Raw genomic sequence first — 25,829 nt, 5'->3', positions numbered from 1 at the left:
TCAACAGACTGCTGAAATGGGCAGACACACGGCAGATGAAATTTAACACAGAGAAGTGTGAGTGATACATTTCAGTAGGAAGAATGAGGATAGGCAATATAAACTAAATGGTACAATTTTAAAGGGGGTGCAGGAACAGAGAGACCTGGGGGTGCACATACTCAAATCTTTGAACGTGGCAGGACAAGTTGAGAAGGCTGCTAAAAAAGCATATGGGATCCAGGGCTTTATTAATAGAGGCATAGAGTACAAAAGCAAGGAAGTTATGCTAAACCTTTATAAAACACTGGTTAGGCCTCAGCTGGAGTATTGTTCAATTCCTTTTTTTCCGTTCATGGGATGTGGGCGTCACTGGCATGGCCAGCATTCATTGCCCATCCCTAATTGCCCTTGAGAAGGTGGTGGTGAGCCGCCTTCTTGAACCGCTGCAGTCCGTGTGGTGAAAGTTCTCCCACAGTACTGTTAGGTAGGGAGTTCCAGGATTTTGACCCAGCGACGATGAAGGAACGGCGATATATTTCCAAGTCGGGATGGTGTGTGACTTGGAGGGGAACGTGCAGGTGGTGTTGTTCCCATATGCCTGATGCCCTTGTCCTTGTCCTTGTCCTTCTAGGTGGTAGAGGTCGCGGGTTTGGGAGATGCTGACAAAGAAGCCTTGGCGAGTTGCTGCAATGCATCCTGTAGATGGTACGCACTGCAGCCATGGTGCGCCGGTGGTGAAGGGAGTGAATGTTTAGGGTGGTGAATGGGGTACCAATCAAGCAGGCTGCTTTATCCTGGATTGTGTCAAGCTTCTTAAGTGTTGTTGGAGCATCACCCTTTAGGAAGGATGTCAAGGCCCTAGAGAGAGTGCAGAAGAGATTTACTAGAATGGTACCAGGGATGAAGGACTTCAGTTATTTTAGTGGAGAGATTGGAGAAGCTGGGGCTGTTCTCCTTAGAACAGAGAAGGTTGAGGGGAGATTTGATAGAGGTGTTCAAAATCATGAACGATTTTGATAGAATAAATAAGGAGAAACTGTTTCCAGTGGCAGAAGGGTTGGTAACTAAAGAACACAAATTTAAGGTGATCAGCAAAAGACACAGAGGCGACATGAGGAAACATTTTTTTATGCAGCGAGTTGTAACGATCTGGAATACACTGCCTGAAAGGGTGGTGGAAGCAGATTCAATAGTAACTTTCATAAGGGAATTTGATAAATACTTGAAGGGAAAAAAATTACAGGGCTACGGGGAAAGAGCTGGGGAATGGGACTAATTGGATAGCTCTTTCAAAGAGCCAGCACAGGCACGATGGGCTGAATGGCCTCCTCCTGTGCTGCACCTATGATCCTACCTAACTCATTCTTCCACAGTCCCTCCCATCACAGCACCCAACTGCCTCTCCTTGAGTGGTTCCAGAGCTTCTGCCTCCACTACTTTACCTGAAAGAACATTCCAGCTATTGATCATTTTTTGTGTTAAGTGTTTCCTGGTATCAGTCCTGAACTTGCCTTATAGCAGTTTAAACCTCGTTTCCCTTGTCTTGCAGTCATGATTTAACTTGAAATAGTGCACCAGATTAACTTTTTCTATTCCACTTAATACAATATACCTCACCTATTTGCTTCTTTTCAAGGCTGAAGAGGCAGAGTTTTTTTTTAACCTTTCCTCACAATGCAATATAACTAAGCATTGTTTGTTTTATTGATTGGACTTGTACTTAACCATATATAATTTCTGCCACTTGAAAATTCTGTCTCACAACAAACAGCAACTCGCACTTATAAAATGTCTTCATTGTAGCAAAATACCCCAAGGTGCTTCATTGGGAGGGGGGAGGAATTAGGAATGGAGAGAGGAAGGGAAATTGACACTGAGCAGGAGCTGGGAGGAGCCTGAAGGCATGATTGGAGAGATAGGTTTTGAGAAGGATTTTGGCCAGGGGGAAGGGGGAGGGGTGGGGAGAGACAGAGAAAGCGAGAGAGAGAAAATACGCAGAAGTGTGGAAAAAGACTGAAAGAACCAGAAAAGGAGGAAAGCAAAACAGGTCAGAGAAAGATGAGAAAAAGTAGAGAGGGAGAGGGAGAACAAGAGAGAGAGAATATGTGTGTGCACATGTAGGGAAAGATTTCCAGAGTTCAAGGGCATGATAGTTAAAAGCTCTGCCACTAACTGAGTGAAGGGTCACACAGTGGGGCAGTGTCAGAAAATTGGAGGGTGCCAGCTGAGACGTGATGCTGGAGAAGCAGCAATGAAGGGATTTGTAAACAGGATGAGGATTTTGAAATCAATGAGTTGGTGAATGGAAACAGGATATGGCAATGGAGTTTTGAACAAATAGTTGTTTGTGTAGGGGTGGGGCTCAGGAGGCTGACAAGGTGAAAATTGGAGACTTTGAGGCTGGAGGTGACAGGAGTAAATGAAAGTCTCAGTGGTAATGAAAGTTACTGATGTTATTAAGGTGAATTGGGTAATCTTGTTGATGGATAGGTATGGCTTTGATGCTCAGCCTGAGCAAGCGGCCAGGGAAGAGAATGGAGTCCGATGTTAGGATGCAGAGCTTCCAGTATAAGTTAAACAGATGGCTTTGATTTTAAGTTATTTATTATTTTATAAATGTTTTAAGATTGAAAGAAGTCTACTTTAGAAGCTGAAATGAAAATCTTACACTCGTGACTGTTCACTACGTTAAACAGATAGTGCAGCTGTAATTTCATCTAGGTTTTATTTGAACCCCTGATAATAGTACTAAAATGCACAAGAAACGGACCTTAAGATTGAGTCAGTGTCGAATGATTACTGTAGTGATTGGTGAGACAATATATTAAATGTGTTGTGTAGGATTTTTTTTTAAAAAGGGAAGGTCATTGTGAGATACAAGCAAGGGAGAATTTACTGCATCAAAGTTCATATGCGGATCACATTGTTCAAATACATTTGTTGCCATTTAAATACAAAACAGAGGTGCACTGAATTCTGATATTCTCAAACAATCACTGTTCATATTTCCACAGAATGGTTCTACTTAGTAATAAAATTATAGACAAGGTTAACTTCTAATAAGGGAATAAGGAAATGGCAGAGATGTTAAACAAATATCTGTCTTCACAGAAGACTATACAAAATACAAATAATGGGTAACCAAGGGTCTAATGAGAGTGAGGAACTTAAAGTAATTAATAATTAGTAAAGAAAAAATACTGGAGAAATTAATGGGATTAAAAGCCAACAAATCCCCTGGACCTGATGGCCGACATCCTAGGGTTTTAAAAGAGGTGGCTGCAGAGATAGTGGATGCATTGGTTTTGATCTTTCAGAATTCCCTAGATTCTAGAAAGGTCCCCGTGGATTGGAAGGTAGCAAATGTAACCCTGCTATTCAAGTAAAGAGGGAGAAAGAAAACAGGGAACTATAGGCCAGTTAGCCTGACATCAGTAGTACGGAAAATGCAAGAATCTATTATTAGGGATGTGGTTACAGGGTACTGAGAAAAGCATAATATGATTAGGCAGAGTCAACACGGTTTTATGAACGGGAAATCACCTCCCCTTGACATTCAACGGCATTACCATCGCTGAATCCCCCACCATCAACATCCTGGGGGTCACCATTGACCAGAAACTTAACTGGACCAGCCACATAAATACTGTGGCTACAAGAGCAGGTCAGAGGCTGGATATTCTGCGGCGAGTGACTCAACTCCTGACCCTCCAAAGCCTTTCCACCATCTACAAGGCACAAGTCAGGAGTGTGATGGAATACTCTCCACTTGCCTGGATGAGTGCAGCTCCAACAACACTCAAGGAGCTCGACACCATCCAGGACAAAACAGCCCGCTTGATTGGCACCCCATCGACTACCCTAAACATTCACTCCCTCCACCACTGGCGCACAGTGGCTGCAGTGTGCACCATCTACAGGATGCACTGCAGCAACTCGCCAAGGCTTCTTCGACAGCACCTCCCAAACTCACGAACTCTACCACCTAGAAGGACAAGGGCTGCAGGCACATGGGAACACCACCTGCACATTCCTCTCTAAGTCACACACCATCCCGACTTGGAAATATATCGCCGTTCCTTCACAGTCACTGGGTCAAAATCCTGGAACTCCCTACCTAACAGTACTGTGGGAGAACCTTCACCACATGGACTGCAGCGGTTCAAGGCGGCGGCACACCACCACCTTCTCAAGTGCAAATGCTAGAAATCTGAAAAACCGAAAATGCTGGAAATACCCAGCAGGTCCATCAGCATCGGAAAAGATTAAAAAAAAGATTAGACTTTTTTTTTGTTTTTATTTTGTTGTTCGTTGGTCGGAAGCTGCTTTTTAGTGACCGTGGAAGGAAATATTTCTTCCTCACCAACACTTTTTATGATGTATTTTAAATTTGCCATCTTTCTATTGGTTTCCCTGGCATATATATGAATTCTAGGCCTCCCCTCGTGCCATTCTCAAACTAACCACAAGGTGGTGTGGAATTACCCACCCTCCCGTATTATCCCCTTTCACTTCTATTTTTATTTTAAGTTTTTCAATGTAACCTATTCTAGCTTTTCTATATTTTTTGCCGTTAAAAATAACATTAAATTAAAACGACATTCTTTATTTTCTTTGTATTCTGGATTCACAGTCCATTTTGGAACTTGAAGAAACACTAGAAAAAAAATTGGCCTCCGACTATCTGGAAAAGAGCTCCAAAGGTCTGCTTTTTGGCCAATTGAATGCCAGTACAAATTTTTGATGTGTTTTGAAGCTGAGACCTGCTGCTGCAGCACGAGTTATCTTGTATGCAGTAGGCAAAATACCAATCCAATGCGGGAAAGGCAGGTAGATAAAACTACGAAGGAAATATGAAAACAACTAATGCAGATCGAGTACACAACAAAAGCTACCAATGGCAACTTGCATCTGTACAGTGCCCTTAGCACAAAAAGCATTTCAAGGCGTTTCACAACGGATAAAAGTATAGGAATAGATGCTAAGCTATGGAGGGTGAGCAAAAGCTTAGTCAAAAAGACGTTGAGAAGGAAGAGGTGGAGAGGCAGAGGGGTTTAGGGAGGGAGTTCCAGAGGCCAAGATAGTTGAAGGCTCTGCCATCAATAGTCAAGTGAAAAGAATGAGATAGATGGATCAGAAGATGAGAGAGTACAAACGTGATATAAGGCTGCAGGAAGAAGACATGGTTGAGGATTTTAAATTCAATGCATGGGGGACAGGGAGCCAGTGCAGGTTAGGAAGGTTGGGGTTGAAATGCAAGCTGGACTTGGTGTGGAACAGGATATCCGTGGCTGCATTTTGCATAGTGTAGCATGGGAGGTTAGCAAGGAGGGCACTGGAGAAATCAAGTTGAGAGGTGACAAAAGCACAGATAACGGTCTTAGTGTTGGAGAGGCTGAGATGGTCTTGGTGACAGAAAGGATGTGGGATCTGAAAAGGAGGGTGTCGAAAATAAATCCATGCTGACAATGTGGGCGTGGGAAGAAAAGCCATTGTTGTAATGTGCTGGTTACGTTCAGATAGGTAGGGGTGGAAGCATGCAACGGTAATCCCACTGAACTGGACGGTGGAGGAGGATGGTTTCATCAAACACGATAGTGAGGCTGCAGGCAAGAAGGATGGATAAGAAGGTCACAGTCATGGAGATGTCATTTGCAACAGAAAAGAAGTGAACCAATGAAAATCTTCTCAGCCACCATCTTGGTTCCTCCATTAAGCTGAAGATTTATTTCCAGAAATAAGGTTTGTAATATAATAAAGACTAAAAAATTACAAAATTTACCTACACGTTGCCTTGTGCGTTTGAATGTCTCCAATATTGAGAAGCCTCAAGCTTGAGTTCACGGGGCTTCCCAAAGCTATCACTCTCAGCTCAAAGGAAGTCCCAACAAGGTAGCAGACTATAGCTCACAGTACCATTGTGAATGTGTGTAAGTAGTTTGTGGGAAAAGTCAAAGCATGCAATAAGGCTGCCTCCCTTCTCAGTTTAATAAACATGACCACATTTTGGAGCTGGAAAGGGTGATTTAAAAAAAAATGATTTACAGCAAGACTGGGTATTCAGAGCATGCTGGGACTTTGTCCGCCTACACCTTCCCTCTTCCAGTGATGGAAGAGGCATCACTGAGGAATGGCACAATGGCAGGGAATGACAGGGAAGCTTTACCTGCAGCCAGGAATACTTTTAAAATAACTTGTGAATTTATTTACTTCTTGTATATAAAACACCAAAACAATGCAAAGCATACACTTTTGCATTCTTTCAGAGGTAACTATATTCAAAAGATTATTTATTTATGCAGTTACATGCACAGATTTATGTGATTTTGATATACCAGGAAACAAATCTTTATCCACCTGCAGTGGGTAAGGAAAACACTATTTTTCACAAAGCAAGCAAAAGTCACTTACTGTCCATCATAAACTTCTTATAGAATTGGTGATGTACATCCCCACCCATTCTCATATCCGAGCACTTACCCCCTTGCAAAACCATGACCTCTGACTCACCTTGAGCAATGCCATAGGAGATCTACCATTGTTATAATTAACCTGCAACTCGCTTTGTGCTGTAATATAGTGGAACCTCGATTATTCACATGCCAATTATCTGACTCCTGATTATCTTAGAATATTTGCCAGGCAAAATCTCACGAGACATTTCCTCTCTAACGTTTCTTCAGTTATTTGTATTTTAATTTATTTTATTAAATAAACTACATAATAATACTTCTTTTGTTATTTATAATTGTTTTTATTTCAGTGTCTATGGTATTGCGTATTATGTGTGCAAGACCAACTCTTGATTTTTTTTGTCAATTATCATTATCTATTGAATACTTCCCTCTATTACACGTGATAATTGAGATTTTATTGTATCTATATGATGAATGCTTAATTTTATCTGTATAAAACAAATAAAGTACAATTCTAATGTGATGTCCTTTGTCTCTAAAGCAATTTTTTTTTAAAATGTGGTACTTACTGGGGGTGGTTTTTTCCTCATTTCAAAGTTCCTGGTTTCCCCAAAGCTGAGTGATGCAATAATAGGGTTTCTTCCCATCGATGGTTCATCATCACTGTGCCAATCAATGCTGTCCTTGCCATTTCGGTACAGATTGCAAAGAAGAGAATTAAAGGTGTATCCAGTTACTTCCACAATGCGATCCTTCAGCATAGTCAGCAGAGGGTGCCACTAAATGGAACACAACAGCTTATCACTACATCATAATAAAACCCTAGTTTATCCATGGTTTGCCTTAAAGAAGGTGAAAGAACATACATGTGGGTTTGATTTCATAGCTGTGCGGGAGTATGTGTAAGGGAGATCTCCATACCAGGCTGTGAGTCGTGGCTCCTGATATGATCCATCTGCAGCACATAAAACAGTCACGTATGAAAATAAGTCCTTTCACCAATAGCCATTATATAGTTCCAAATGTACCACATAATCTTTTGCACTGACCCTTAAAACAGGATGTCTACAATATCAAGCAACATTTAGTCAAAAAGAGAATCAGCCATGATTCTCACTCTTGAATGCTTCAATGACCCTGCTGGAAAGTGCATCAGTATGGATGGCTGGTGAGGGAAGGTTGGAGTTTGGTTGCGATGCCCCCGACGATAAAATAGTCTGCATTCACTATTTGCATTTGCTTACCTGAAAGCTGATAATGACCATGAAACTAATAAAATTCACTTCAGGTTGAAATGAAAAAAAATGTCTGCATTACTCTTTTACCATTTGAGACATTATAGCAGATGTTTCAAACATATCAAGTTTTGAGTTACACTACAAAACACGTAATACAAGCAACTGTTCTATCAGGATAGTTTCATTTGATTTACTTCTCTACCTCTCCCAAAGAATTAAGGCAATGCACCCTTTTGTATAGTCTATCCATGTTTCATATTGAAAGGAAACTATGGAATGTTTCCTTTAAAATGCTGGGGTAACTGAAATTATTCACAAAGCAATTCTGAAATGAGACGGAAAAACAGCACAAAACACTAAGTTTATTTTTTTTTTAGTAACATTGTTACATTGCGTAATAGGTCCTTGCTTCAAAACAGAAATCAGAAGTTAGGCAAACAGTGTATAAAAGGGAAGATCACACCAAAGTGCACGGTGGGCGCCATTTAAGCAAACAGTTCAGGAAACACCACTGCTTCGATAAATGAATAATTCAGATAACTGATCATATTAATTCCAATGTTGTACTGTATTAAATTATGTTAATTAAGCAGAAAAAGGTACAGCATGATGAAAAATACATAGGGCATATTGGAAGGTCTGGCCAATTCAGATAAGTGGTGTTCAGATAAACAACATTTTACAGCAGTGTGTTTGCGGCACTCTTGTCTTTACAGTAATATTGATCTTCAGGGTAAGGTGGGGAATGAAAAACAATAGTTATAAAATAGAGCACATTTCAATACCCACGCTATAAAAAACAAAGACATTTAGAATATTTATTTAGCGCAAACTTGCAATAAAAACAGACACATTGCATCACTAATATTGTCCAGTGCTCAATGGAAAAAAAATTAAGATTGAGAGAGGAAAGTAGAGAAATTAAAACCAAAAGGGACAGGACTAGGATGAACCTTGCTCTAATTTCTTTATACGCATGGCAAGCTTATCAGATGTGGCTGAATGATTACTTGGTCGCACTCCTGGAAGGAGATTCTACCTTCAGGAATTTTGCCCGACTAAGGTGGATTGAATACATAATTTACTCTTAAGGGTAGAATTTGTCAGAACCATTGGAGGAAGGTTACCTGCTCCAAAGGGCCAGGATACACCTTCAAGTAGCATACAAAATCAATCAACCTCCCATGCAGGGGTCCAAGCAATTGCAATGGAAAATGATCTTGAGCAGTGAACAGGACTGGACTGGAGAAGGCATTAGTGTCAGAAAAGGAAGAAGCTGAAAAACTGAAGATCTTCTCTTCACCCCCAGCAATATTATTCTCTCTTGCTCTTTGTTACATCAGAACTGATCACTGGATCCTAATTGCTCCTCTAATTATTTATTCTAGTACCAAGACAAAATTGGGTCCGATGAGCAGTAGTTACTATAATCAAGGCACAGATAGATGTGTGAGCACTTTGAGGAAGGAAGACTACATTAGGAACATCTCATTTTAGTTTGGTTATTACCATTTCTGAATATAAAGTCTGACACAGACAGTTCCCACTCGGATTCCTTATAATAGGGAACCACAGCCTACTGAGAAAGTAAATGATCAAGTCTGGTGAAAATGGCTATGATAAAGCAGTGAAAATGAATCACTATTAATTGGTGCTTGAGGTTGCATGTTGGGGCAGCACAATGGAATATCAATGCACTGTGCCACTGAGTGGTGGGTTGTGGATTTGCACCCAAGATTCTCCACATGTGGAACTACTATTCTTAATCATTAAGGCCTTTCCCCAAAAAAGGAATTGAAATTTCAATGGGAGTCACATAGTGCCATCCTCACATACCTCCCAGCAGTGTGGGGGCTGGACAGTACAATTTTCCCCTAAAAGAGTTAAAAAAGGGGGAAAATACCCCTTGCAAAATAACTGAAGTAACAAGCACAATGTTTTTCTTTTTTCAAATAGGACAAAAAAGATTACTTCAGGCTATTCCCACTCAGCAACTAAAATTTAGTAAGAAAAAATAACTTTTTCGAGGAACAGACTGATTATGGAGGGTGTGAATCATCAGGAATTTTATTAATGCCTCTACTCGTGAATATAGGGTTTCTATAGATATTTCTGCATAAGCACAGGAAGCAATGAGAATATTCTTATTTGCTATCATGACATGTTTTGTTTACATAGTGGCAGCAAGGAAAACTCCAGTATATATTTACATGTTATACATCAAAAGCCATTCACTTTTTAGTCCAGGCATATATTTACCAATTTAGAATTAGAATAGATTTATAATGTAGTTAGAAATAGCACAAAATCAGATTACATTTATATTGGTATTAAAATCAGATGAGAATTAAGATTGGAACTGGAGCTTGATAACCAAAACAAAGTCACAGAGGAACCACCTGAGAGAATATTCTACGAAATTACTTTTACAGAGTAAGTTATTCTACAGTACGATAGAAGGGTAATTTTTAGGGCCTGTGCCCAAGTTTGCAGGTTGAGAGAGCACTTGGCAGAATTCCAAACACTTAGTGTTCTGAATGGACACATGATTTGGCACAATTAGCATGCAAATCTGTTTTAATTTACCACACTAAATGCAGTAAAAGTGTGTCTCTAATGTGCTGGGTAAAGGCACAGTACTAAAGCAGTACTTAGCAAGGAAAAGCAATTTTACACAGATTCAGTCCTTCTATGGAGAACAGCTGGCCTCCAAATATAAAACTTTAAAAATTTTGCAGACTCTGAAAGTCAGTCTTAATGCTTCAACAAACACATGAGCTATCAGCTCATTTTAAACAAACTAATGCACTACTTGCCATCATAAAAATTAGTAACCACAGAACCTATCAGTAAGCATGCGTTTCAATTACTCGTAAAATATTAAATATTAGCATTTTTGACCAACCTCAAGTTTGTAGAAACTATTAAAATAAAAAATGTTCTATTAACCATTAAAAATATTAAGACATTCCATTAACGTTAAGCGCTCGACAGACCTTTTGTGTCAGTACCAAGAAGATCATCCCAATGACAATCTAACTTCATCAACAAATGCTGCAAATAAGGTGCCACTTAAATTCAAATGAGATACTGCACAAGTTAAAAATGCTTTGAATTAAGCTACAAAGGTTACAGAGTACACCAAATTTGACATGCATAGGGGTGCAAATCTAGTTTAAAGGTAATTTATTTTGTTTACATTTACATATTTTTTCACTGCAACTGCTTCTACATGCAGGCTGCGAAGCCTGGGGTGCAGATTTCACTATCCTTAGTGTTTTATAAATCTGATAGGAAGTGCTTTTCTGTAGACTGAGACTCTTCCTGCTAGCTTTCTTTCCCTAGTGGACTCAAAATACCAGTATTGTACAAACTTATTTAGCTTCCCTGAGTGGAGCACAAAAGCCACTAAAACAACTTCTCTCAAGAAACTGCCTGTAGCATGTCTTGAGCTTAATTCAAAGTGTCCGATTCCTTCTCTAAACACCTAGACCCAGAAATTTCCTGAGGTGGGCTCAGAGTATGGGCCGGAATCAGCTCTGCCGGGATTCTGCTTTCTTTTGAAGGACCTTTAAATCACGGTTGGGAGAAGCCTTATGCCCCACCGACTGCCGTCCCACTTATGTAAAGGGGGTGAGTCTGGGGTGGTTGTGCGGCTTCCCTGGGTATTTCTCCCTTTATATTTCTGAAAGGCCTCATTAGAGCTTATTCAGTTGATACCTGGCACAAATCCCTTTGAGGCCTTCTGAAGGCCACAAACATTCACTAAACAGGATTGATTACCTTCTCTAGTGGCATAGTGGCTCCATTGGGAGCCAAAACCAAAAAAAATTCTTAGGCCCATTTGTACCTTGGCGTGGCAAGGTCCCGAGGATTTGAGATGGCATAGTGCATTAGTGATAGGAGGTTATGAATTCTAAGCTGGACTATTTGAAAGACATACCTTATTGAGGTGGTTCCCTACAGGCAGAAAAGTGAGAAGGCACAATCCACACCATTCAGACTTTCTATTGGCTGGCTTATGAGAGGTATTAACAGAAACCTGGACACAGGTCACTTGCAAAGGGAAAATAATTTGAAAAAAGTAAGAAAACTAAACAAATCCCTATATTTTGTAAGTTTTGGGGCACTAGGATTAAACTTTGAATATTTCTGTCACAAATACAATACACTAGAAAACTACAGAAATTCTAAGATGAAACAAACCCTGTCTGATGTTAGTTTTTTGGTGCCAGGGTATTTCCATATGCAGCTGCTCAAACATCCAATCAGCTTCCTTTGGGTCAACAAAACCAGGTATCAGATGCAGTCTGTTAATGGAAAAAAATAACAAAAAAAAAGTCAGAATAAAACAGTATAAAAGTTTCTCTGACTAGACGTTTTATATGATTTCCAGATACTGTAAACATTTATTCAAGTGCTGATACCCTACAATCTGATTATTGATGCAGTATTTTAGACTTCTTGGCTTTTTTTTGGTGAGGGTGGAGGAATAAGAGTGAAACAAAAAAAAAGAGGGCCAATCTTCCACTCCCAGTGTGGTCTGGAAGCAATCAGTATGGAACACACCAGGAGTGGAGACCACTGGGCTGAGAAGCTGAGCGGCCAAACTTGCTCACGTGCCTAATTTAAATGAAAGAGGCACCATGTGGGCGCAATTATGACCGGAAACAAGTGCTCAGGAAATGGCCAGGTGAATTACTTTAGCAGCTGCCTCCAAATAAGACATATCACAAAGGTACAGATGGCACAGTATTAAACACAGTCTTCACCACTAGGTGCAAAATACTAATAGCATTCTGCAATAAGTGCAGAAGCACCGAAACCATTTTTTATTCAAAAAGCCAAAAATAAAGTCCTTTCTTGGCAACACGAACCTATCCCTTAAGACAAATAGCACCCAAATGGCAGTTCTGGAAACAGTAGCACTGTTTTGCTGGGAGCAATTTGCCCCTGAACTGCACCCAGTGCTATTTGAGAAAGTTCACCTGACGAAGGAGCAAAGCTCCGAAAGCTTGTGATTTCAAATAAAGCTGTTGGACTATAACCTGGTGTTGTGCGACTCCTTACACTTGAGAAAGTTTAAGTATAGAGGTCTCTGATTCTCCTTTGCATGAAATTTATATTGCTGTGTTCTCTTCAGAATACCAGAAAAGCCAAAGAGGAAGTGTAGTGCTATTAAGGACCAAAATGGGAGGAAAAGATTATCATCTATTTCTCCTCTACATTGCACCAATTTTGGGAGCAGGGCAGTGGGAAATCGGCCCAATGGAGTATGCAGAAAACAATGGCGAACTGAATGACACAGACTGGGAAACATACAGACAGGTACTGATCAGTGGGGAACATGGCAGCAGAAAATGAAATTACTGCAAGCCACTACAAAACAGTCCAGCTAACTCATCCCAATTAGGGTTGATAGACTGGAGTGCATGACTATCTTGCAATATAAATGCTTTTGCTTCCAGACTTCCAGAATACAAAGTTTTGGTAATCATATCCTTTTTGCATAGTGTCACCAATTATATCAACACACTTCATTACTGAAATGACAGTAGGAAACGCTACATTAAAAGTAAGATCAAGTCAACTTTTCTCCTGCTAGACTAAAGAAAACCTATGAACTGTTGAGCATTATAATTGAGCAGCTCTAGAACCTTAAATATTTGTAAAAAAAGCCTACAGTTTCATTTTTTAAATGAAGATTTGATTTTTCAAATAAAAGTTTTCTAAAAACATATAGCCCATTCAATCTGGTAAAATTACAACTGAGGAAAAAATAGGATAATATGTTGAGTAAGGATTTAATAATGTCCAATCAACCATCATTTGACTAGAGAATTCCTATATCGCGATGATTGCTGCCATTTTGACTATTTATGACAAAAAACACTCACTTTGATGGCTCAGTGGATCCGAGGACCACCCAATGTGGTCACTGAACCATACAGACCTGGAAGATGCTAAATATCCCTAGTCTGTACTGAATTAGATAATCTCAAATTGGAATGGCAGTAAGGTTGCTGTTACAAGTGGCCTTACTGCCTATGAGCTAGAGAGCAGAAAAGTCCACCAGGGCTTCTGTTCCTTTACAGTGACTCCTGTTGGAAAGTTTGTGTATGGAGAAGGACTGGACATGACTGTGATGCCCCATGCTTGAACAGTCATTGACCAGACTTTCTCGATGCAATAAAGCATATCCACTTGGACAAGCTCCCAGCACCACTGGAATTATATCTTAACTTGAGGCACTACCTTTAAGGAGCTGAGAAGACAGGGGGAAAAAAAAAATCATACTTAACTTATAATGCAAATTTTCATGATTCAGCATTTAAATCACTAATTTCAGGTGCTGGTTTTTACAACATTGCTACTCATGAACAAAATGTACAAGGATAAGCAAATCTCCAAAATTTGTCATTCTATCCTTACTTTTCACACATGGAAAACCTTCATTTCTTACCTGGAAACTCCGGTTAGTCCACTGCTGATTTTATATACACCTTCTTTGCTTAAGAACAAAGAAATAATTTTGTTTAAATTCTGAGGCAGAAACCTGTAAGACTGGTTGGATACAATATGGAAAATAAACCAATGGCATTGAATGCATAAATTGGGAACATCACAAGTACTAATAATTTGTAAATTATTTTCTGTAATTTACTGCTCTTCAAATACATGTTTAGTTTACACCATAATTGAAACACTATTTCAAAATATGTATTTTTCCCTTATTATGATGCTGCTCATGCTAGTCCCTACCTGGGAGAATGAATAGGTCACCTACAGCTTATCCCTTGCCAATATCTATCTGTAACCAGTCAATAATTGTCAGTACTAAAGTGGTCTTTATGTGAATCTACAAGCTATGTAGTTAACAGAATAGTTTTGCTATACTTTCGTTTTAGTCACTTTATCTCCTCCTGCCCTTCTACATCCCAATCTTTGCTGTCTACTTTTGGTCAAAGAAGCAGGACAGTTGGGACCACAGACTTTTTCATGTATGCCATCAACACAATTCTGTGCTGGTCAACATGAGGTGCAAAGTACTGTCAACCTATGAAGTGAAAAAAAATTCTGAGAGGATTGTTTCAAAATCATTCGTCTTAAGTTAAAATTAATTGCACCCCCTTTTCTTAAAAATGTTGCGTGCGATGGGGGGAATTAAAGCTTCATTGCTGGGTGGGGGTGGGGAGTGGGTTACAACTACATTACCTAGCCATGGGTTAAGAACTGCATTGCTGGGTGGGAGGGTTAGAACTACAATATTTGGAGTGGATAAAATTCCAGTACCTGGAGTGGTTGAAACTGCATTATCTGAAATGGTTGGAGCCGCATTATCTGGGAGGAGTTAGAATTGCATTACTTGGTGGGGGGGGGGGGCTCTTAGAACTACATTAGATGAGAGAAGTTGAAACTGCATGACTTATTTATACCTGCAATGCTTACACTGGCTGGAATTGCATTATTGGGGGGGGGGCGGCGGGGGAGTAAGAATGGCTTTACCTACAGGGATTTAGAACTGCATTAGTGGAGAGATGTTCAAACTGCCTTACTTGTATACTTGCAATACTTGTATTGGTAGGACTCCAGTACTTGGATTGGTTGAAACTGCAGCACAGTGGTAGCATATGCGTCAGAAAGTCGTGGGTTCAAGCCCCACTCCAGAGTCTTCCGAATATAATCTAAACTGACACTTCAGTGCAGTACGAGGGAGTGTTGAATTTGTTTCTTTGGGTAAGTGGCCATTTCCCAAATACATTTGTTTTACAGCCAGATAGTTCTACATGCTGTTCATTTTGTTATTTTCGCTATGTTTCTTAGGAGCACTTTGTTTGGGATGCAATGATCAGCAAAATACAGAGGGAAGAAAGGAGAACAAAGGAAAGAGAGCATGAGTGAGTGCATGAGTGAGTAATGACAAAGGAGAGAGTGACACAGAACTGATCTGTTGGACATGAGCCAGAAGAACAGAATGCATAAGCCCCCAAAAAGTGTTAATGCTGGTGATCCAAATACACATTAGCACCAAAATGTTACGGCCAGCAAAAGTAGTTGTTTAATGAGCCAACAAAAGATACTAAACTAAGCCAGATTTGTTTCTAATTATGCATTATTCCTTCTCCTGTCTTTTTAAAAGATAATTAAATATGGATAAAGCCTCATCAGATTTAAAATATTCTCTTTTACATCATGCATTATACCAGGCCAAGAAGATAAAAGGACGACCTACTCCCCTGAAGGAGAGTGGCACCACCAGACATGCAAATCAGTCCAAGTGTCCTCCAAGTTTCCCTCCCTTACCATGGAAAATAGCCTGTTCTTTGGTTAGCCATCGTCCCCAAATGCGTAGCTCAGACTCACCAATCTGCCTTGCATTTCTTAGTATAGTCTGCTCATTTGAACATAAAATCAAAGCTGTTTAAAAATCCATATTACTATCATGATTTCTAAGTTGAAACTACTCGGGAATCTTTTAAATAGCAATCTGAAAACAACAGCTTTAGTGAAACCCAGTCAGAGATGGAGGAAGACTTAAGACAATGGATTGAAATGTCCTTGGAGGATTTTTACATACCACTGAAAAAAAAAAGCCAGAAATCCAATTTATTGTGTGTAATCCTTTCATAATAATGAAATGTTTCCTTGTACAATGAGGAGTTCCACAGTTTCAGAGCTTTTCCTGACTTCATTACTTTTTGTTTTGTAACTGCACTCCTGTGACTACTTGTCAGCCAATTTAGTCACAAAAAAGCTGCTATGAAATGGAAAACCTTTTACCTATCCAGAATGTCTCAAACCATCCTGAAGAAATCAAACTTTCAACATTAATGATAGAAAGAAATCTGAAATTATATACACAGATAGAACAAACTTCCATAAATAAATCACCTTCCATATCATCAGGAAGTATACACACAAGACTATAAAATTGAGGCCAAAATAGTGATCATTAGTATGAGCCCACATAAAAACATTAACTTTGATGTGTGAGATAATCTAGTAATATGTATCATATCTATTTAATTAACGGTTTAGGTGTGTTGTACCTATGCAAACATAGCAGACTTGGAAGGGAAACTAGTCTTTATTAGAGAAATACAGAACTGCAGCTGATCCCTAAGCAGCAAAATCAATTTAGGATTCAGATGATGTCACAAGCTACTATTTAGCAATTTATAACTGAATGTGAATCCTGAGATTACTATCAGTAATTTTCTATGAAATAGGAAACACTCGAATGTACCTGGAATGTGTCCGTTATTTTCCCTATGAGAAAGAAGCGGTGACTCTGGCTCGATGGCAGAGATTGAGGACGTAGCTTTTTGGGAACTGGACTGTAAATTGCTGATACAGCTAGGCATGTGCTGTTTTAGGCCTTCTCTGAACAGTTTGCATTCATCACTTTCACAGTATAAACAAAAGATCATAGCTTATGATAGTGTTCTGCATCAGTATGAGAAACATTACAATGCAGGGCTTCAAGTCTTTTTACTAAGAGCGATACAGAATAGCATTTGTGTACTTACTCAATGATCCTTTCTTCTGGAATTTTACGCTGAACCTAACGAGGAAACATGTTACACAAGAGAATGAAAATACTGCACACTTGATTAAAAAAAAGTCAAATCATTGAAGTTATGTTAAGCAATCAGGAAAGACTTTTACCAGAAGGAGAATTCATTACAAATCATTTAATATACGTTCTCAAAACTACATGCTATTCACTACACAAGTATAATTGTTGGCAACAGCTAGTTCAGTTGGTAAAATCCATTTTGGGGGGTAGGAAGAGATAAGATTGCACTTGTTTTAAAATCTGTTTGAATTTTTCTTAACAAATCTTGGAGGTGAAAATTGTCTTTGCCAATAGCACGAAACGGTCTCATAGCGAATCTGCAGCCCATTTTACACCACACCTGATTTTGTTTTCAAAAGAAAATCGGGTACGGTGTAAAGTGAGTTGCTGATTTGCTATGAGCCCAAGTCGTGCTATTGTTGAACACCAATTTCACCCCCTCATCCTTTCAGCAGCAAAAAAACCATGGATAAATTTTTAAAAGGATGCAGAGAATTCAACATTCACAGACTAGTTATTTTATACAAAGTTTGTGTATAATTCAGAAGTTAGTATGAAAACACAGTATTTTAAGGGCTAGAACAAAACACCTTCTTAAAATTAACAATTAAGTGAGATTTTGCATTGATTCTCAACAATTTTTAACTGGGAGTGAGGTAACTTGTTAAATTGTTATATTTAAAATGGTGCAGTTTAAACACAAGATAGGTACTTAGGAAAGTACAAGATAAAGCCTTAAAAAGGCCGTAACCTGGGCGTATTCAACACAAAATAGTTTTATCTCAGAAGGGCTAACTTCCCAATTGGAACTGTTACCATTATACAATTTTAGACACTGGGCACACTTTGCTGTTAAGCTTCCAGCACCTCCTGGCGCTCCACTAAAATAAGTGAATGGGAGGGGGCAAAAGTTAACTAGAAGCCAACACTTAGTGCTAAATGCCTTCAAAACAATTTAAAAAAGTGGTGGTGCTGATCAAGAAGGAGGTCAAAAAGTGCAGCACAGTGGGTAGGATGCAGATTTACACTCACAGTTCCTGTCAGCTGTACTAATGGGGTGGGTACCAGACCTTCTCTACATAAGGAGGAAAGAATTTGGAGGGTGAGTTGCAAAAGATACCAATTTCAATATTAGCACTGGTAAGAGGTCACCTGTGTGTCCTCGAAACAGAAAGACTTCTGAGAGGCAGATTGTCAGTTCTGGGCTGGTTAAATTGAGTACAGAGAGGATTCTTAAAAAACATTAGGAATAGAAATCATTTGGAATGTCATCTCTACGACACTGACAGAGACAGCTACCTGTCCTAGCTACACAGTCCTCAAAACACAACTATATTCTCTCTATTCTGAAACAGAAGTAAACAAGTCACCCACATTCCGTCGCCCACACAGTCACCTCTCCAATGAATCACTATTGCCCACACTATCACGCACCCTCACAACATACAGCTACTCACTTGAAGTTACCGATGCCCAAGCTCACCCAATCATCACAACAATGTACTTAAACATCAATTATCCACATCAATCATACATGAATCTCAGTCTTTCATCACACTGTAGGCACCACTTAGGAAGCAAAATAAAAAAGGCAAGATAGCAATTTAAGAGTATCTGATTTAATAATTCTCAACATTCATAACATTAATGCAGGTTCTAATTATTTTTTTGGTTTTAAAAATCAGTAAATCAGCCAGCACAGCTTGTAATAGCCCCTTAATAGCAGGAACAAATTAACCCATTCATTTGATTCTTTTTACCACTATAAGTGTAGTGATTTTGTTCCCTTCAACTTATAAGGAATACCAGAAGCACAAACCCAGGTTCTGCTTTTTTTTTCAAAAGCCAAGGCAGAGAAGCTAAAAAAGATTACCCATGTGCATAGTATGTTCAGTGATTTTAACAGCCAAAGGGCAAAAATCCTAATTAACAGAACCGTTTTTTGAAGCAATTCTGTCCTATAGATGGCTGATAAGATCAAGAAGCTTCCCTCTTCAACACTCTTGATAAATAAGGCACATTTGTGCTTTCATGCATGCAATTCTACCCACCAAGCCATTTAGATGTTTTTAAAAACACACAGCTAGAATCAGACATTCTACATCAATCTGGATTACAGCCTGTTCAGGAGTGAATGAACCCTCAAGACATACTGTGATGTTCAAAGCTAAACACAAAGCATTTAATACTTTAGGATGCACAACCTATGTCCTTTAAATACATGCCAGGAACGTGTACACTGGTGCGATTTACAGTTGCCATTTGTTAGAAATAAGAAAATTGGGGAGCAACTTACATGCATCAAGAAGTTATACCACAAAATAGTCAGCATTTTGTAATAAACCAATGCCATTGGCTAACATTTAAATCAATGTTAACCAGCATTGTGACTTGATACATAGTAAAAAAGCATTGAATTCAATTGTCCCAGGGTTAATACACTATACTGTGCTATGGGACTGAGAACAGAATGCATGGAACAATACTTCAACAATCAGCTTTTTAAAACATACTTTTATTGCATTTAGCAATGATTAAGGAGTAGCATATCTACTCTTTCATCTCCCATGAGAAAAACGTGACTGCACTTGCAAAGATCATCCTGCCTGGGGAAATATGTATTTTTCCTGCCCTCGTGCTTCAATGGATAACCTGTGGAGTGAATGCAGGGATGTGTTTTCATTTGTGGTAAGTTTGTTGCTAGTCTGTATCAAGTAAAATATAAAGTTGACTTCTACTCATGAAAGGCACATTTGATTCTTGTGCACTTTGGATATTAGTGGTATGTACTGTACGTCAGTGGGTAGCATCATACTGCCAGTAAAATTGGACCCAATGTACTAAGCAAGATAGGATTACATACTTAAAAAAAAATCCATTCTTTATATTACCTCTGTTGGATCCTGAAAAACAAATCTTCTATCAGCTGTAGACTGTTCTTTCAATAGCCTGTGTGCTCCTGGAACATTTTCTGAAGAATGTTTGCTCGCTAAAAGTAAATGGGTTACACCACACTTTAAAATACATATATTACAAACACAAAATGCTCCTTTATATTACAGTCTAAATCCACATCCTCTACTCTTAATTCACAAACATACAGGGTGCCCCATCAAAGAAACATTTCAAAAATTAAAAGTTTGCATGCACTCACCCATTAAGATGTCTATTCTAACAAGACTACCTTGACTACGTAGGCATTTGAGTTATTTTAATATTTTTTCCTGAAGTCTCACATTAAAGTTTGCACCAGAACATTTTTTTAAAAAAAGGTCTCAAGTCAATTATTGTGATATCAATGACTCACTATTATCTCATTAGGCCCATTCAACTACTGCTTTTGTGGGAGAACATGGCATCTGTGAGGTGGAAAAAGTACTGGCAGCTGGATAAAGGATAGTGGACAGGACTTGGTCACATCCTCCTTAATTTACCTGTCCCCCCCCATTTTGTATTTTCCTCCACTCTTCAGGTTCTTCCTCAGCTACATTCAGGCAATTCAGCCTGACCTCTGCTATTGCTGCTCTTAAACTAGCGTTCATGAACTGCAGAAGTGTGGTCCTGTGACCGAAGTCCTTGCGAGGGTGTTTGCTAGTGCTGTTGGGGAAGGTTTAAACTAAAATGGCAGCGTGATGGGAACCTGAGCAGGGAGACAGAGGAGGGGGAAACAAGGATAGAAACAAAAGACAGAAAGGGAAGAAGCAATAGTGGAAGGCAGAGAAAACAAGGGCAAAAAACAAATATGGCCATAGTGAAAAATAAAACTAAGATGACTAGCAATCTTAAAAAGACAAGTCTAAAGGCATTGTGTCTTAATGCGCGGAGCATTCGCAATAAGCTAGACGAATTAACAGCGCAGATAGATATTAATGGGTATGATATAGTTGCGATTACGGAGACATGGCTGCAGGGTGACCAAGGTTGGGAACTGAACATCCAGGGGTATTCAATATTTAGGAAGGACAGGCAAAAAGGGAAAGGAGGTGAGATAGGTTGTTAGTAAAGGAGGAAATCAATGCAATAGTGAGGAAGGATATTGGCCCGGATAATCACAATGTGGAATCTGTATGGGTGGAGCTAAGAAACACCAAGGGGCAGAAAACATTGGTGGGGGTTGTCTATAGGCCCCCAAACAATAGTGGAGATGTAGGGGAGGGCATTAAACAGGAAATTAGAGACGCATGCAAGAAAGATACAACTATAATCATGGGTAACTTTAATCCACATATAGATTGGTCAAGCCAAATTAGCAATAATACTGTGGGGGAGGAATTCCTGGAGTGTGTACGTGATGGTTTTCTGGACCAATACGTTGAGGAATCAACTAGAGAACAGGCGATCCTAGACTGCGTATTGTGCAATGAGAAAGGATTAATTAACAATCTTGTGGTGCGGGGTCCCTTAGGTGAAGAGCGACCATAACATGATAGAATTCCTCATTAAGATGGAGAGTGAAGTAGTTGAATCCAAAACTAGGGTCCTGAATCTAAATAAAGGAAATTACGAAAGTATGAGGTGCGAGTTGGCTATGATAGATTGGGGAACTTTACTAAAAGGGATGACGGTGGATAGGCAATGGCTAATATTTAAAGAACATGTGCAGGAATTACAACAATTATTCATTGCTGTCTGGCGCAAAAATAAAACAGGAAAGGTGGCTCAACCGTGGCTTACAAAAGAAATTAGGGGTAGTATTAGATCCAAAGAGGAGACATATGAAATTGCCAGAAAAAGCGGCAAGCCTGAGGATTGGGAGCAGTTTAGAATTCAGCAAAGGAGAACAAAGAGATTGATTAAGAGGGGGAAAATACAGTATGAGAGTAAACTAGGAGGGAACATAAAAACTGATATTTATAGAAGCTTTTACAATGTCAAGAGAAAAAGATTAGTGAAGACAAATGCAGGTCCCTTACAGAAATGGGGGAAATTATAATGGGGAACAAAGTAATGGCAGAACAAATAAACACAAACTTTGGTTCTGTCTTCACAAAGGAGAACACAAATAACCTCCCAGAAATGTTAGGGAACCAAGGGTCTAGTGAGAGGGAGGAACTGAAGGAAACCAGTATTAGTAAAAAAAAAAATAGGGAAATTAATGGGGCTAAAGCCTGACAAATCCTCAGGGCCTGATAATCTACATCCCAGAGTAGTAAAGGAAGTGGCCCTGGAAATAGTGGATCTATTGGTGATCATCTTCCAAAATTCTATAGACTCTGGAACAGTTCCTACAGATTGGAGGGTGGCAAATGTAACCCCACTATTTAAAAAAGGGAGAGAAAAAACAGGGAATTACAGACCAGTTAGCTTAACATCAGTAGTGGGGAAAATGCTAGTCTATTATAAAAGATGTGATAACAGAGCACTTGGAAGGCATTAACGGGATTGGACAAAATCAGCATGGGTTTATGAAAAGGAAATCAAGCTTAACAAATCTACTGGAGTTTTTTAAGGAGGTAACTAGTAGAATAGATAGGGGAGAACCAATGGATGTGGTGTACTTGGATTTTCAGAAGGCTTTTGATAAGGTCCCACACAAGAGGTTCGTGTGCAAAATTAAAGCACATGGGATTGGGGGGAATATACTGGCATGGATTGAGAATTGGTTGACAGACAGGAAACAGAGAGTAGGAATAAACAGGTCTTTTTCCGGGTGGCAGGCAGTGATTAGTGGAGTACTGCAGGCATCAGTGCTTGGGCCCCAGATATTCAGAATATATATCAATGATTTGAATGAGGGAACGGAATGTAACATTTCCAAGTTTGCAGACGACACAAAGCTGGGGTGGAATGTGAGCTGTGAGGAGGATGCAAAGAGGCTCCAATGTGATTTAGACAAGTTGGTGAGTGGGCAAGAACATGGCAGATGCAGTATAACGTGAATAAATGTGAGGTTATCCACTTTGCTTGTAAAAACAGAAAGGCAGATTAATATCTGAATGGTGATAGATTGGGAAAAGGGAAGGTGCAACGAGACTTGGGTGTCCTTGTACACCAGTCGCTGAAAGTGAGCATTCAGGTGCAGCAAGCAGTTAGGAAAGCGAATGGTATGTTGGCCTTCATTGCAAGAGGATTTGAGTACAGGAGCAGGGATGTCTTACTTCAGTTATACAGGGCCTTGGTGAGACCACATCTGGAGTATTGTGTGCAGTTTTAGTCTCCTTATCTGAGGAAGGATGTCCTTGCCATGGAGGGAGTGCAACGAAGGTTTACCAGACTGATTCCTGGGATAGCAGGACTGACGTATGAGGAGAGATTGGGTCAACTAGGCCTCTATTCACTAGCGTTTAGAAGAAAGAGAGGTGATCTCATCGAAACATATAAAATTCTAACAGGACTAGACAGACTAGGTGCAGGGAGGATGTTCCCGATGGCTGGGGAGTCCAGAACCAGGGGTCACAGTCTCAGGATATGGGGTATGCCATTTAGAACCAAGATGAGGAGAAATTTCTTCACTCAGAGGGTGGTGAACCTGTGGAATTCTCTACCACAGAAGGCAGTGGAGGCCAAGTCATTAGATGTATTCAAGAAGGAGATAGATATATTTCTTAATGCTAAAGGGATCAAGGGATATGGGGAAAAAGTGGGTACAGGGTACTGAGTTAGACAATCAGCCATGATCATTTTGAATGGTGGAGCAGGCCCAAAGGGCCGAATGGCCTACTCTTGCTCCTATTTTCTATGTTTCTATGTCCGGGTTATCTCTGCTTTCAACAGAGTCACCACTGGCAACTCATCATGTAGGAAATCATGGCCGTCACTCTACATCCTATACTGACAGTACATCACCAGATTCCTTTGATTTAATAAAGGGAAACTCAATAAGCTTTTCAAGAATCCTGTATGCCAGCAGTGTTACAGTATCCCTACATAGTTAACACCATGTTGGGATGTGACTTCACATTTACAATACACCATATTGTTGCACACATGCTCTGACCTATGGTACTGTGGATAATTGCTGAGAAGAGCCCAAACACTTAATCACAGGAAGAAGAATCCTTCCCTTGATGCTCTTATACACCATTGAACAATTCCAGAGACGTAATGATAGAAGTCTGGGAGGAACTCAAATCTCTCAGCCATGGATGGCAAGGGGAGACCCAACTGGGGAAAGAAAACTTAAAAAAAAAATTGCTACCCTCACAGCAATAACAAACAAAAAGTCTTTTTTGTGATAAGATGGCAGATCTCCCAACTCCTGATATAAGACAACACTAATTCTGCTACACAATCTAAGCAAATACTTGGATTTAAGTGAGGCTATAACAGGCTTTGAATAGCAACTTGCACTCGCTTCAAATCCTGGCATTTACAAAAAAATCATAAAACTACAAAAACTTCAAATACTGGAAATAGGAGATACAAAGACAACATGCTGAAAATATACAGCATATCCTTCAGCATCTGAAGAGATAGGTCAAGGTTTCATCTGTAGACTTTGTCAGAACTGATAACATGACATTTTCAAACGACTGAGTGATTAGGTATGATGGAGCATCAACATCTGTGCTATGAAATGGTAGAATAAAAGTTCACACTTGCAATTCCCAGCATAAAATGTAACTGGAGAAGGGGTACCAAGTAAAGGCTAACCACCTCTCTACGGGAAAAATCAAAGTGAATCATCCCAGACTACCTCCTATTTCTTGTCTTAACATCAACATTAGCAGAGGCCTGGGACAGATCACTTGTGTGGGAGATCCAAGGAGAAGGGAAAAAAATGTAAAAATGATTTGGGTACAATTGTTGTGCTGAATAACATGAACCATAATTGAGAAAGCAATTACATTCTTTTGATAATATGTTCTATTTTTCATTATGGTGCAGAAATGCTATTGAGTCCACAGAGAATCCATTATGTGTTGTTTGGATGGTGCATTTATCTAATTTTTCCAAAACAGGACACTTTATAGCATTTGTGTTGTTCCAAAAGCAAGACAAAAAAAATTACATTTCCACACTAATGACAGCGCAATGAAGTATTGACGTCACTATCATTTTATAGGTCAACAGAAAATGTTAACTATTTGTGTACTGAAACCCATCAAGCCGGGGTTGTTCTTAGAGCAGAGAAGGTTAAGAAGAGATTAGATAGAGGTGTTCAAAATCATGAGCGATTTTGATAGAGTAAATAAGGAGAAACTGTTTCCAGTGGCAGAAGGGTCAGTAACCAGAGGACACAGATTTAAAGGTGATTGACAAAAGAACCAGAGGCAACATGAGGAAACATTTTTTTACACAGCGAGTTGCGATGATTTGGATTGCACTGCCTGAAAGGGTGGTAACAGATTCAATAGTAACTTTCAAAAGGGAATTGGATAAATACTTGAAGGAAAAAATTTTACAGGGCTATAAGAGCAGGGGAGTGGGATTATTTGGATAGCTCTTTCAAAGAGCCGGCACAGGCACGATGGGCCGAATAGCTTCCTTCTGTGTTGTATCATACTGTGACCATGATCAAAATACATAACTCTTTCGGGTAGCTTGTGCCGCATTGATATTTATCATAGAATGTTAGAAATATTTAGTCTTAAATTTGCTTCAGTCATTCCCTTAACTCCTCCACAATTCATATCTATTATCTTTGATCAAGAAGGCCGAATGTTCCATCCT

At 39.5% G+C, this 25,829-nt stretch overlaps 1 protein-coding gene across 5 annotated transcripts in view; it reads right to left on the bottom strand.

The window, feature by feature from the left end:
* alkbh3 (alkB homolog 3, alpha-ketoglutarate dependent dioxygenase) overlaps positions 1-25,829 on the bottom strand; it is a 54,063-nt gene that overhangs the window by 12,078 nt on the left and 16,156 nt on the right. For 3 of the 5 annotated variants that reach the window (XM_067994051.1, XM_067994052.1, XM_067994050.1), the window contains exons 3-8: positions 20,108-20,205; positions 17,167-17,201; positions 14,100-14,147; positions 11,843-11,946; positions 7,265-7,353; positions 6,968-7,177 (exon numbers count right to left, since the gene is read on the bottom strand). In XM_067994051.1, the coding sequence (XP_067850152.1) occupies positions 6,968-7,177; positions 7,265-7,353; positions 11,843-11,946; positions 14,100-14,147; positions 17,167-17,201; positions 20,108-20,205 (584 nt within the window). Of the gene's footprint in view, positions 1-274; positions 841-6,967; positions 7,178-7,264; positions 7,354-11,842; positions 11,947-14,099; positions 14,148-16,883; positions 17,033-17,166; positions 17,202-20,107; positions 20,206-25,829 lie in introns of those variants that run through there. The other 2 variants (XR_010964593.1, XM_067994053.1) reach the window with 2 other exon arrangements.

Source organism: Heptranchias perlo, chromosome 12, assembly GCF_035084215.1.
Source record: "Heptranchias perlo isolate sHepPer1 chromosome 12, sHepPer1.hap1, whole genome shotgun sequence".
Lineage (NCBI taxonomy): Eukaryota > Metazoa > Chordata > Chondrichthyes > Hexanchiformes > Hexanchidae > Heptranchias > Heptranchias perlo.
Note: the sequence above shows the minus strand (reverse complement) of the source record. Positions and strands in the feature narration are given on the sequence as shown.